The 14,429-nt window shown below is 30.1% G+C and overlaps 3 protein-coding genes and 1 long non-coding RNA gene across 4 annotated transcripts; 2 read left to right on the top strand and 2 right to left on the bottom strand.

The window, feature by feature from the left end:
* Window positions 1–1,341: 1,341 nt before the first annotated feature.
* Window positions 1,342–5,941, bottom strand: LOC114935780 (uncharacterized). The gene is made up of 14 exons (XM_085485488.1): window positions 5,811–5,941; window positions 5,643–5,749; window positions 5,405–5,571; window positions 4,955–5,130; window positions 4,531–4,585; window positions 4,340–4,454; window positions 4,111–4,238; window positions 3,909–4,035; window positions 3,671–3,813; window positions 3,446–3,557; window positions 3,041–3,343; window positions 2,123–2,452; window positions 1,881–1,973; window positions 1,342–1,605 (listed from the first exon to the last, which is right to left on the bottom strand). Exons 1-14 carry the CDS (start codon window positions 5,818–5,820, stop codon window positions 1,501–1,503), a joined length of 1,971 nt encoding a protein of 656 aa, XP_085341614.1. The 5' UTR covers window positions 5,821–5,941; the 3' UTR covers window positions 1,342–1,500.
* A 275-nt stretch (window positions 5,942–6,216) lies between these two features.
* On the top strand, window positions 6,217–8,824 carry APC7 (anaphase-promoting complex subunit 7). Its single transcript, XM_029308687.2, has 5 exons — window positions 6,217–6,480; window positions 6,578–7,440; window positions 7,503–7,917; window positions 7,974–8,248; window positions 8,340–8,824. The coding sequence occupies exons 2-5, from the start codon at window positions 6,635–6,637 to the stop codon at window positions 8,560–8,562; spliced, it is 1,719 nt and encodes a 572-aa protein (XP_029164520.2). The 5' UTR covers window positions 6,217–6,480; window positions 6,578–6,634; the 3' UTR covers window positions 8,563–8,824.
* A 1,451-nt stretch (window positions 8,825–10,275) lies between these two features.
* LOC114935787 (uncharacterized) lies at window positions 10,276–10,787 on the bottom strand. Its single transcript, XR_003820568.2, has 2 exons — window positions 10,636–10,787; window positions 10,276–10,347 (listed from the first exon to the last, which is right to left on the bottom strand). It is a non-coding gene; the product is annotated as an uncharacterized LOC114935787 (long non-coding RNA).
* A 7-nt stretch (window positions 10,788–10,794) lies between these two features.
* LOC114934085 (G-patch domain and KOW motifs-containing protein) lies at window positions 10,795–13,865 on the top strand. Its single transcript, XM_085485507.1, has 5 exons — window positions 10,795–11,132; window positions 11,646–11,955; window positions 12,066–12,169; window positions 12,268–12,572; window positions 13,427–13,865. The coding sequence occupies exons 1-5, from the start codon at window positions 10,996–10,998 to the stop codon at window positions 13,786–13,788; spliced, it is 1,218 nt and encodes a 405-aa protein (XP_085341633.1). The 5' UTR covers window positions 10,795–10,995; the 3' UTR covers window positions 13,789–13,865.
* Window positions 13,866–14,429: the final 564 nt, after the last annotated feature.

Here is a 14,429-nt window from a genome sequence, read left to right on the forward strand (position 1 = left end):
AAAACAGTTTAACATGAAACTTTTTTTACTTTTCCTAACACAATAAAATACTGTATATATTTTTAGTATAAATTGTGAAACAAATAACATAAAGGAATAAAATAATTGGAGAAAATAGATGTTTTTTATTACATGCGTCATTGTATAAAGCCGATCTCGAATGGATTTTTAATAAGAGACAGAAATGTTGGATCAAGGATCGTCAGGATATGTTCGAACAAAACGGCATTGTCAATCTGTTGATTACAATGGGTATACATACCAACACATAAAACGTAGTTTGTGTAGCGAGTATAGTCAATGTGTCGAGGTCCTGATGTCAGAAAGAAAAAATACGGCTGCCCTCATGGAAAGTGGGACGTGCTACTTTTAAATAGTCCTCTGTCATATGGCTCGGGTTATTATTGCGCGATCCAGATTCACGGCAGATGCCACGTGCGAGATGAAGCAGAAGACGGAGAAAATTATGGACATTCTCCTTCCTCCCTGAAAATACAAAGATCTAATCATTATATAATTTAAACAACACACTGAAGGATATTAGAAAAGTAGAAGTTTAGAGAAAAGCTATATAGAATATATAGAGAAAAAATATACTTTTTTTATTATAAGATCTAGCTGATATATTTTATAGATCAATTATATAAATAAAAAAAACTGTAATTAATACATGTAAATAATACATAAAAATGATACATCATTTTCGAAAATAGTAAAGTAGGATATTTAATGTGGACTGAGAACTTCAATATATCTATAACAAAAACAAAAAAGAAAATGGCGAAGTCTTTCATCGGCAATGACAAGATTCGTGTAATTCCACCAGGTTTCGTAATTCGAGTCGATTCAAAGAGGATCATTTATTGGCTGGATCGCGGTCCGATGAGTCACGTTTAAAATTAAAGTTCTGCGCGCTTCCAACCGTGGCTACAATCTCGTCTTTTTGTGTCGATGATGCGTGGGCGTTTTTTAAGAGGGCGATGATGATTTTCCTCCCTGTATCCGCGATGTTACCCCAAATGCGGTTGCTTGCTCATCCGATATCAATTTTGCACCGAATGTACCAGTCTACATTAAATATCTAAACTCTGACTCATAATTTGCCGGTGACAATTTTACATACATACATACATACATACATACATACATACATACATACATACATACATACATACATACATACATACATACATACATACATACATACATACATACATACATACATACATACATACATACATACATACATACATACATACATACATACATACATACATACATACATACATACATACATACATACATACATACATACATACATACATACATACATAACTATAATATAATATTAATCTACATCAAAATATCTGATCTCTAACTCTAATTAATTCCAAAAATAATACTACGCAATAGATAATAATAATAATAGATAATAATAATAGATGATAGCAATGATAATAAAAAGAAATCTAGGGTTTCACCCATAGAGATGCCTTCCATTCAATACAGATTCTTTCTTATTGTTGATCGCTTGGTATAAGTACGCGGTTGACTGGAACGCGACTTGAAAAACTTCCTTCCAACTGACGTAACTTCTGCCTCTTGCTGCGAACAGGAAAAAACAAAAAAGTGAATGAGAAACGTTTCTACGTTATAATTCGTTATATTACTTCAATTTGAGTAACGACAAGTGAATGGGAGGATGAGTAAGATTATACATTAAAAACTCGCTCATTCTCACTTTCACTTATTCAGTACGTAGTCTAGTATATAGCTCTCCCATACAAGAGTCATTATCATCATTTATGTTTTATTTTTACTATATATTTTTCATTAATAGTTTCTATTATATATTTATTTTTAATATTAAATGTCTGTACCTCTTTTGGAATCTCTTTCATCGAATTCATTGGATAAATACTAATCGGTGATAACGGCTCATTTATCTTATCGTGGTCCTCAAATGTGAAAATCTTAAACATGATTTAAAAAATTGAGATAATTCGTAAACAAACATGAAAACCTATATTATTAATTTTATATTCCGCGAAATGGTGGATAATTAGCGAATATGTAACGGAAAATGACGTCAGTTTGCTGCTTGGGTAGCATTCATACTTACAGCAGGCTGAGACATTGCAAATTCATTCTTTTTTCGATTCTCGGTCGACTTCATCTGCAACGCTTCCGTGGCTTCTTTTAATTTATTTTGGAAATCCTCATTACGCGACATAGTCAATTTATTATCGCTCTTCAACGTGTTGTTCTCCGCTCTTATTTTTATCAATGTCTTATTCAGCTTGGTATTTTCTTCCCTAACATTATTAATCGTCTCGTGCAGGGAATCTATCGTCTTCTTCGACTCCAATAATTGCATTTCGTAATCGCTCTTCAAGGCCGACACTTCTTCGGCATGCTTGGCTTGCGCGTTTTCATACAAAACTTGCGCGGACTGAAAGGATTAAAAAAATTTATTTTACAAATTTGAATAGACTTTTTTTATATGAATGTAATAATTAATGTAAACATATAGTTGAAAAATTTATGTTAAATTTAACAGATATCACATGTCCCAAACAACCCATACAGAAATTTTCGTGTTAATTTAACATAATATAGATATGTTAAAAATATTATGTTAATATTTTAACACAAAATAAATGCAAAACTTGAATTTGAAATAAATTTTGTGTAAAATTAACTTAAAAAATTGATTTTATCATCCCCACTTATATTATAAAATAAAAAATCAACATTTTTTCTATAAATTTTAACAATTTTGTGTCACTAATAAAACAAAACATATTTATTATGTAAAATTAAAAATAGATGCACATTGTGCATCTTTACATTTGTTTCAGTCATTTTAATAATTTAACGTTTAAGTTCACAATTAACAAAACAGCAATATGTTAAATTAATACATGAATATGTTAAATATTTAATATAAAAATTTTAACGGGATCATTTTTAACAAGAAAACAGAGTTTTCTAACTGTATAGATTTTTTATATTATATAAACTTATTCGTGTGTTTTACCTTACTCATCGTATTTTCTCGTTTTAAAAGTTCTCCATTCTCTGTTTTAAGAGCCTTTAATTGTTGTTGAAGTTCCTTATTGGCAAATTTGCTGTCTTTCTTAGTCATTTCTAACGTTTTTTGCATCTCCTTATTTTGATTCTGCGCAAGCTGCAAGTCCTCCTGCGCTTTCGAAAGCTTATTTGTGAGATCCTTAGAATAATTCATCTCAGTAGTCAATTTCTTCTCCATCCTGTTTATATCATTAATGAGTTTGCTCTCTCTTTGCTTTAGTGTGTTTAATACTGTTTCTAAATTTTGCATCTAGAAATATAATATTATATTAGTAAGAATGCTAGAATTAAAAAATTATACAAAAATAATTAATTATTTTTACTATATGTATATTATACAAAACCGATTTACCCTTTCCGTTTTTGTACGCAAGTCTTTCTCCAACATATTTTGTTTTTCTATCAATGCCTCACATTTAGTAAACGTATTGTGATTATTTGTCTGCATCATTTCGATTTGATTTCTATTATAATAAAGATACATTTAAACTTTGAATAATCTAATAATATAACAATATGATCTAATGAGATAGATATTTTTAAAAATATCAAATTTTATTATAATTTAAATATTTACTTATACGTAAAAATTTCGTCCTGAAATTTTGAAAGAAGTTCATCTTTTTGTGCGATTGTTTCTGTGATGTTAGTTTTATCTTGCTCCAGTATGTTTATTCGTGATTGTAAACTTGCGAATTCCGATAACAATTCTTGTTTTTCCTGAAATAAATATTTAAAATTGCATCTAATGAATTAATTTAAAAAATATATATATATAAAATAAAATTAAATTTAAAAAATTTGATTGTACATACCTTGACAAGATTTATCTTTTCTTCAGCATGTGCATTGGTCAATTTACTTTTCTGCAAATGCAATTCGCGCTCGGTATTTTCCACTTGTTTTTGTAATTTATTCTGCTCTGTCAAGACATCTTGCATCCTAAAAAAAATTATTTAATTCTTATTACGTAACCGATTATGCATAATTTATCATATTTGACTCATTATAATTTACTTCTTTTCTTGAAGTAGCAATTTGTTTTCCAATTGCGCAGCCGATTTCGCGATGTCGTAATTTTCTTTTTTAATTGTCTTCAGTCGCGATTTTAAATTTTCATTTTCCAATGATAAGCACTGCTGTTCCTGTAAAAGAAAAATCAAAACTCTTAATAAAAATATACATATTGCATCCTATATAAAAAAAATCATGGAATTTCTTTGAAACGTTATGAGAGATAACATACTTTCAGCTTTTCTTGGGTAGACATATTCAATTGGTTCTTCTGCAATTGTAATTCGTATTGGACGTTTTCCAGTTGTTTGCATAATTTATTCTGCTCCGTCATCGTCTCTTGTAGTCTGATTCGAAAAATTATCATGATAATATGTATATCTTCGTCCATTTATACGATAAATTATTGTATATAAAAATTACCTTTTTTCTCGTAGTAGCAATTCATTTTTCAAATGCGTAACGTGATCCTCTAAATCTGTAATTAAAATTATAAAAAGTTAAAAATATAAATAAATATAAATAAAAAATTAATCGTAGCAATAAAAAAATTTTGCAATTACATGGAAAAAATTAGTCACTATTACCACTAAATTTTACTGTCCCTGCATTACAACCTGAAATTTATAGTTATGCCTATAAATTTTAGCTCTATGATAATTAATAGTTTAACGCAGATAATTCTGTAACTAAAAAATATTAACTAAAAATTATAGCTAAAATTTAGGCATGATTAAATTTCAGATATAATATAAAGACAGTTAACATTTTGCTATATATAGTGGCACTTTTTCCATGATAAGATTCAAACACAATTAACAATTTCAAACTATATAAAAGAACATGCCTTTTGATTTTGAGCTGTTTAATTGCATCTTCTTGATATCTTCCTGCTGCTTGTGAATCACCCCATCGTAAAGAGCAGACAAATTAATGCGATGCTGCTCAAAGCTGGTCAGACTCTCACTGATGTAGTTGAAATATTCTGTGATAGTCTCAATGGTTTCCCAAGTCGCGTTTAATCTGTTGAAAAAAAAAAAATCAAATTGTAGAGGATATATAAACATAAGCATGTGTCTGCAAGATTTTTTCCAGGGGGGGCATGATTAAAATTTGTTTTACTTTTATTTGTTCTTTCTGAATTTTAATTTGTCACTTTCATTTTTTATATTAAATATGCAAATTCTAGTATTTATTTGAAAGAATAGCAAATGTTTAATTTTTATACTAATGAAAGCTTATATATGGAAACAAATGCAGATGCTTGTGACATGTATAAATTAAAGGAATATTTGACTTGATCCGAATCTCCGCCTTGTTGCGCGTTTCCGTTTCCAAGGAGGTGGACAAAAAGGCTGCCGCTTCCTGGCTTTCCTTCAGCTTCCGCCTCAGGTCGTGAATAACACGGTCCCGCTTCTGCAGAGCCTGGTGAGTGTTTTCCTGCGTGCTCGCACTTTCCGTCACCTGTCATTTATTTCTTTTTGAAGGTTTTATTCTAAAAAATTAAATCGATAAAAAAAACGAAATTTATCTACCTCCTCCGTTTGATGCGAAACCGTGTTTCCTGTGTACTTCATCCATTGCGTGATCAAGGTATCGATGAATTTGACGTTCTGCGTGTTCGTATCAGCATTCTCGAAACCTGTAAATGTTCCACGCGAAAATTATAATACAATCAAGCGGAAATTTCAGAAATTATTTACCTTCTTCCATCTTCAATGCTTCATTAAATATCGGACTTCTACATCGATCTCGTTCCACTCCAGGAAGAATATTGTTGCAAAAATGGATGTATTCACTAAAATGCAACTTCAAGTCGATCTTTTTGCTACACTTTTTTTTTATTTAAACAATGTAAATATTATAATTATAAAATTATATATATATATATAGAACACACATATATTTTATTATAATTTATACAGTTGTCAAAATGCAATAATATCACGTAAAACGCAATATAAATTATATTTTTCTTGAGAAAGACGAATAAAAAATGTAGATATGATTTAACGCGCCCAAATATCGTATTGTGGTGCCCTCTGTCGGAGAGTCGTGGAAACTTTTTGCATGACACGTTCCGAAATTTTATCCGCGAGATCAGAATGAGAGAAGAGAAGATTTGATTGGTCGATTTGACGCTACTCTGTCTCATGAATTTTACGAACTCATCTCAAACTTCAAGAAATCGAATTTGTTGGATTTTATGGTGTCCCACGCGAAATATGATTTTGAAGCAAATATTTTTGCAAATGCGACATGAGTAAAATAATTGAATAATTGCAGACTTGATAAATATATATATATATATATATATATATATATAAACAGTGTTCTCTCTTTTTAATCTCCAAAAATTCTGAGAGTTTTACGGTAAACACAATTTTAATACACAATATTATTATCATAAATAATAATAATTATATATAATAATATATAATTATTCAATATTATTATCATAAATTTGAAGTGTGCTGTGATAAACTCCGGGAGTAAAATCTGTCAAAGACATATCAGAAGACCAACCATGTCAGGGACATTCGAACAAATCAAGCTGCTCTATGACCAGGCATTATATTCAAACGTGATTTCTTTATCAAACTTGGTGCTTCTCTCTAGTGAGCACAATGTTGATCTTCTACCTGGTTACACAAAGTTCCATGTGTATGTCTACTATGCGGATGCTCACTTCTATCTAGGCAAGTATCGCAGAGCAGAGACTCTGTACAAGAAAGCTCTGCAGTTCCGCAAGTGCCTGCTGAAGTCCAAAGGTACGGGGAAACCCTTGTTGGATGGCCAGAAGGACCTACCATCAGATGTCAACATCAAGTACCAGATCCATTTATGCCTGGTGAAGTCGAAGAACCTGCAGGAAGCGTTGCAGGTGCTGCAGAGTATCCCAGGCAAGCAGCGGACTGCCAAAGTGAACATGGCACTTGCCAAGATGTTTCACGAACAGGGAATGGAGCGATCTGCCATTACCACATATAAGGAAGTCTTGAGGGAGTGTCCACTGGCTCTGGAAGCTACGGAGGGCCTCCTGTCCTTAGGAGTGAAAGGTGTGGAGGTCAACTCTCTGATTGTCAGCTCTGTCTCTAACTCGATGAACTTGGAATGGCTCAATACATGGATCAAGGCACATTCTCACATTCACAACAGAGAATACACTCATGCTGTGACCACGCTGAGATCATTGGACAATGTTGTTCTGCTTAGGGATAACTTCAACTTATTGACCACCATGGGAGAGTGTTATTATTATGCAGGCGATGACAAGAATGCTATGCTGTGTCTGAAGCGAGCCAGAATTATCGAGCCTGACATAACAAAAGGGTAATTACAAGCTACAAGTCATTATTTGTAAATGTTCCATTATATTTGTTATTTGTTTACAGAGTGGACATCTATGCTGCGATTCTATACAAGATGCACTACATCAAAGATTTGGAACGACTAATACCAGCGATAACTGCTAACAACGAGTGCACTGGGGAAATTTATGTAGCGATGGCGTATTCCTTGTATGCTGCTAGAAAATTCAGCAGAGCGAACACCCTAACTGCTCAAGCATTGAATCTGAATTCCAACGACATAGAGGCCACCATACTGCGGGGCAACATCTTCATCGAGCAGAAAAAGTATCAGGACGCATTGTTCTTCTTCAGACACGCAGTGCAATTAAAACCCTACAGATACGAACCACACAAAGGCTTAGTGGACTGTCTCGTCGGGATGCACAGGTTACGAGAGGCTTTGAATATCGCCAGCAGCTCTTGCAAACAACTTGGACATACCGCGAGGGTCCTGACAGTGAGTTAAACTCATGAAGGAAAATCCCAAAGACGTAACAATTTTTATGCTTGCAGTTATATGCGTCCGTCTTGATGAAGGATCCTGTATCAGTGAGCAAGGCCAAAAATCTTCTCGAAAAGGCACTGTCCCAGGATGAGGTCTACTTACCCGCAGTGTACCTGCTCGCGGAAATATACGAACAAGAGATGAATCTGGAAGCGGCCATCCTATTGCTCGAGAGGCAGGTGGAGAATAATTCTACCTGCAAGCTTCATCAGACCTTGGGAGACTTGTGGGCGAGAGTGCACAACGAAGAGAAGGCTCTAGATCATTATGCCATAGCTTTGAAGTATATTTCACATTTCCAATCATTTCAACTTCGCAATAATTGATTATTATTTTGTATCTAGATGGAAGTTTATCTGTTCTTTTACTTTCAGCTTGGATCCGAGTAACAGGAGAGCTTTAGAAGGAATGCACAGGCTAGACAATTCTTCCAGTAAACTAGACTCTGCTTATTATATGACTGTCGGTGAGGAACAGGCTGATACAACTTATGATGTTGGTGATGGTCTACAAGATACAGATAATGATGAGGCACCAGAAGAGAGTGAAACCGAAGCCATTTGGTCAGATATGGACTTGGAAGCGAATAGTCAGTAGTCATCCTCGTTGTATAGAGAGAAATGATCTGAAAGTCAATTTTCTCTGATGCTGCTTGATTAACAATTGACTGTAGTCAATTTCTTAACAGAGGATCTTGAAAGAATAATTCCATAAACTAATGTTTATTGTATATTCTGCTCAATGAGCATTAAATGAGATGAGACTGATGTTTGTAATTAGATGAGCTAAATGTATAATAGAGCGAAGTGTGTAATTTTACTTTTTTTTTATTTGTATAAGATAATAAGATTTGTTAAACATAATTTTCTGTTAATAAATCTCTCTTATCATTTATAGAATTAATTACTTTGAAACAAATATCCTTTCCTTCAAAAGGTGAAATATATATAGTAAGCTCTAATTATTTTCCTCCAATTTGTTCCCTCGTAAATTGCAATTTTTATTGTTATAAATAAATATATATTGTATGTGTACTTATATAATTTAAATTTTTCATTATTTCTAATCTTTATTCTAATTTTCATAAATATTTTCTTTCTTTTCTTTATTTTATTTTAATTTCAGATCCAACACACACACAACACACATGCATTAATAGCTATATTAAAATGGGACATCCTGTATATAATGCGCATGCGCGCTCCAGTGTTGTTAGACGGGCTAGGTTTTTTCGCGCATGCGCGTATTACCGTGACGTAACCATGACGACTACAGTAACGTATGATGTTTGCGCGCGCAACTACGGACCAAGACCCTGGACCACGGAGTTTTGGCGGAATCGCAGGAAACAGATAAATTGAACGTACGTAAAAATAAATAAATTATTACAATATATGTAATATAAAAGTGTATTATTATAATTTATGTATATTAAAATTAATCAATAATTCAAATTATAAATTGTATAAATAAAAACTAAACTCGTAATTTACGTATGTTATAACATAGGTACACGTATATGTATATATTTTATAATTTCATTATTTGTTTATTGTATGTTTATATTTAACATTTTTAATTAAATTTATTATATTTATAATAAAAATTATACGATTCATTAATTATTTTAAAAAATTTTCAATAATTTAAGAAAAATTAAACAGAGGGGGAAATCAGGACCCCATTTCATGCGAGTGACTACTTCATTAATATTACATTCAATGCGCATGCGCGAAAAAACCTAGCCCGTCTAACAACACTGGCGCGCTCTAGCTCTAAAGCAGTGTTGTTAGACGGGCTAGGTTTTTTCGCGCATGCGCATTGAATGTAGTATTAATGAAGTAGTCACTCGCATGAAATGGGGTCCTGATTTCCCCCTCTGTTTAATTTTTCTTAAATTATTGAAAATTTTTTAAAATAATTAATGAATCGTATAATTTTTATTATAAATATAATAAATTTAATTAAAAATGTTAAATATAAACATACAATAAACAAATAATGAAATTATAAAATATATACATATACGTGTACCTATGTTATAACATACGTAAATTACGAGTTTAGTTTTTATTTATACAATTTATAATTTGAATTATTGATTAATTTTAATATACATAAATTATAATAATACACTTTTATATTACATATATTGTAATAATTTATTTATTTTTACGTACGTTCAATTTATCTGTTTCCTGCGATTCCGCCAAAACTCCGTGGTCCAGGGTCTTGGTCCGTAGTTGCGCGCGCAAACATCATACGTTACTGTAGTCGTCATGGTTACGTCACGGTAATACGCGCATGCGCATTGAATGTAGTATTAATGAAGTAGTCACTCGCATGAAATGGGGTCCTGATTTCCCCCTCTGTTTAATTTTTCTTAAATTATTGAAAATTTTTTAAAATAATTAATGAATCGTATAATTTTTATTATAAATATAATAAATTTAATTAAAAATGTTAAATATAAACATACAATAAACAAATAATGAAATTATAAAATATATACATATACGTGTACCTATGTTATAACATACGTAAATTACGAGTTTAGTTTTTATTTATACAATTTATAATTTGAATTATTGATTAATTTTAATATACATAAATTATAATAATACACTTTTATATTACATATATTGTAATAATTTATTTATTTTTACGTACGTTCAATTTATCTGTTTCCTGCGATTCCGCCAAAACTCCGTGGTCCAGGGTCTTGGTCCGTAGTTGCGCGCGCAAACATCATACGTTACTGTAGTCGTCATGGTTACGTCACGGTAATACGCGCATGCGCGAAAAAACCTAGCCCGTCTAACAACACTGCTCTAAAGTCGGAAATCGGAAGCTCAGTGCGAGATGTCATCTGTGATGATGTGCGTCTCGTTTGATCTCTTTAGAGACTTCAGCGAGAAGAAAGAATAAACTTTACTTTGGAGAGTTTCATGCAAGAATATATATTTAATAAAAAGAAAAAAGACTATATATTCTTTTCACAAAATAATTTACAATTAAAATAAATGCAAAATGGAAGAGAGTAAAAAAATTTCGTTCAGTTTTGTGAAATCCGTGAAAAAACCGCTGCTGGACAAACCGATCCCTCAGGAAGAGAAAAAAGTGGAATACATCGAATGTCTCGATGAGAGGGCGATTAAAGTGATCGGGTAAGTCGAAGAAATTCATCCATTCAACGAGAAAATTAATCATAATCTCGCGTATACAACCTAGCTTAACCTAATCTTTATCTTTTGCTTACTAATTTTTCCGTATTATATATTTCGAATTTTCACTTTGTTATTTTATCTTCATAATTTTTTAACATTTTTGTAATTTTAATAATTACACAAATAGTTCTGTGATTGCAACATGGAATATTAATGTAATAAAATTTCATTTTTGTTGCATAAAAAAGATTTCACCTTTGATAAAAATTAAACACGTACAATTTATAGATCATAACTTTTACAAGTAAATAATTTAAGATTTTATAAACTTAATTTTACAAATAATTTGATAGGAATTTTATGTTTATTAGAAAATATATTTAAAATTTTCACTTTTATTTTATCTTCATAATTTTAATAATTACATTAAATTATATTTAATAATTACATTAAATTATAGTTCTGTGATTACAACATGGAATATTAAATATTAGGAATATTTATGTTTATTAGGAAAGAAGAAGAGAAGGACAAACCTCTTGTTATCCCATTATTGCAATCTAAAACATGGCACGATAGAATTATTAATAAAATAAATGCTGACATCTATAAACAAAAAGTAAAGAGTAAAAATGATGTATCTAATATACAACAAGCAGTTTCTAATATACAAATAAAAATAGCTAATCAAAATAAAAGTACATTAGATGAACAAGCAGCTAAGGAAATTATAGAAGATCTCAAATCAGTAGAAGAAAAAGATAAACCAAATGATTTAACTTTACCCTTAATAAAGGAGCAAACTTTAAACGGCGCAGAGGAAGTAAGTAATTAAATTAGTAATATTATAATTGATAATATATATTGTCATAAAATCAAATCATAGATATTGTATGTATTTCATTAATTTAATAAATTTCTTTTTCTCCACAGAGTGTATTAGAAGATTACGAGAATGTCCCAATAGAAAGCTTTGGAACAGCTATGTTGCGAGGCATGGGATGGAAGTCTGGAGAAGGGATCGGAAAAAATCCAAAGTAATTTTCCTTTTTATAGAAACTAATATATTTATTATTGCAGCATATTTTTAGATACAAATCAATTATATTTTTTTCATATTATTATTTTTTTGTAGACTTGTGACAACTGTTGTACCTGAAGTACGACCAGCAGGAATGGGACTTGGTGCAGATAAGATTACTCTGCAGAAACAAGGTGGAAAAATTAAAAAGGAAGAAGAAGAATTAAAAATAGAAAAAGGAAGTTTTATAAAAATCATTGCTGGCAAGCGATCCAATACATATGGCCAAATAGAAGGTTTTGATGATGCAGGGAGATTAATTCTAAAAATGGCATTACAAGGAAATACCATTTCTGTAAATGAATGCATAGTTCAAGCAGTATCAAAGGCAGAATATCTGAAAAGTTCTAAAGTTTTAAGTTAGTAACTAAAGTTGGTAAATAAATTACTTTTTAGAAATTTTTTAAAAATATATATTTGTGGAAAAAAAAAATATATATATATATATAAAAATATCAGAATTTTTAAATAATTTTTTATTTGTAATTTAGTTAACAACTTAATAAACCATACGTTGATTATAACTATTACTACAATTTCTTAGTTTTTTCTGCAGTCATATTGAATTATGATATAAAAAATGAGGCATTATATATGAAAATTCATGATTTAGTAAATAATTAATTTTTTATCAAGTTTAATAATATAAATACTCATTTTTGTTAAAAAGCAAAATGTAGATATTGGATTATATTAGACTATTTCAAAAAATTACATTATTAGTATTGTTTTATATAAATTTTATTGTGCAAGAATATAAATATGTTATTCTGTTATAAAAATAATGAAATTATGAATTATAATATTTCTTTACTGGTTTTTACACTAGTAAATTTTGTTTTAAAAAGTGTATTAGATTTCAAATAAAATATTACAAAATATTTTTGAAATTACTTAAATATTTACTAATATAAAATTTAAAAGGAAGGCAATTTTTTAATATATTATATTAATTTATATTATTGAAATTGATGATATGTAGAAAATTAATTTATTTTAATGTGTAATAAAATAATTTCTTGCTTTTTATAATTCAATTTATGATTACAGTAGAGGATTAAGAATTTTAAAAACATGGGAAATATTACATGAACCTGTAATTGTATATTTGATAATATTACATTATATCTTTAAAAATTCTGATATAATTTCTGAATATTTGTGCACTATTGTTGCAGCTTTAATCTTTAGTATTTAATAAATCTAATTTCAGATGCCGCCAAGTATGAAGAACATAAAAACAAGGAAGATGCCAATAAACAACAAAAATCTTTAGATTATTTTAGCAGTAATGACGACAGTGATTCTGATGCATTTGAAAGGAAAAGAAGACGTAAGAAGGATAGTGAACATAAAAAAAAGAAATCAAAAGACAAGCAAAGAGATTCATCTGACAGTGATAGTTACGATAAGAAAAACAGAAAACGGAGACGTTCCAGTAGTAGCGATAGGACGAAAAGATCAAAGAAATCCAAGAAACATAAAGAAAAAGAACGAGAACGACGAGATGATAAATCATCTGTCAAGAGAAAATCTAAAAAACACAGAAGATCTCGATCGTCTAGTAGACGATAACGTATATAGGGTGTATTATATAAATTTATACATATAATATTTATGTACGGTTTTTTAATAAAACTTATTCTTCCATATGGCTTAAGTTTTTAGGTAAACTTTTCAGTCATTTCTGTTGATAGTTTTCGATTCAAAATAAAACAGAACACTCAAGTGGATTTTTACCGATAAAAAAAGGTTCAAGCCATGTGTATGAAGATAATTCTATTCAAGTTTTTATGATCAGAATTCAGTGTATACAGATTAGAGCAGCTCTGTTAATAAGATGTAAAATAGTACAAAGCTTTTTACTTTAAAAGATTTGTTGTAAACTTAAGAGAGAGATAAAGATACATATTTAACAAAGACTTCTGCGTAAGAGTACACAATTCTAAGCAATTTGTTATTTGACAGCTAATTATAATATAAATGTATGATATAAATAAATCATCATGCGATGATAATGCAAAGAACATTAAGATATGTTTTAAAGACATAAAAGATGTAAGATATTTTTAGATATCTGTAGTCTGGAAATAATTTTAAATTAATTGCATCAAATATTGCAAAATTGCATTAAACTCTTGCACTTGAGTATATAGATACGTAAAGTTTGTTCTTCCTAATTACTATATTAGGAAGATAGCGATAAGAGGAAAATC

Source organism: Nylanderia fulva, unplaced genomic scaffold (assembly GCF_048542155.1).
Source record: "Nylanderia fulva isolate GAGA-0341 unplaced genomic scaffold, ASM4854215v1 Scaffold37, whole genome shotgun sequence".
In the NCBI taxonomy this organism is placed as follows: Eukaryota; Metazoa; Arthropoda; class Insecta; order Hymenoptera; family Formicidae; genus Nylanderia; species Nylanderia fulva.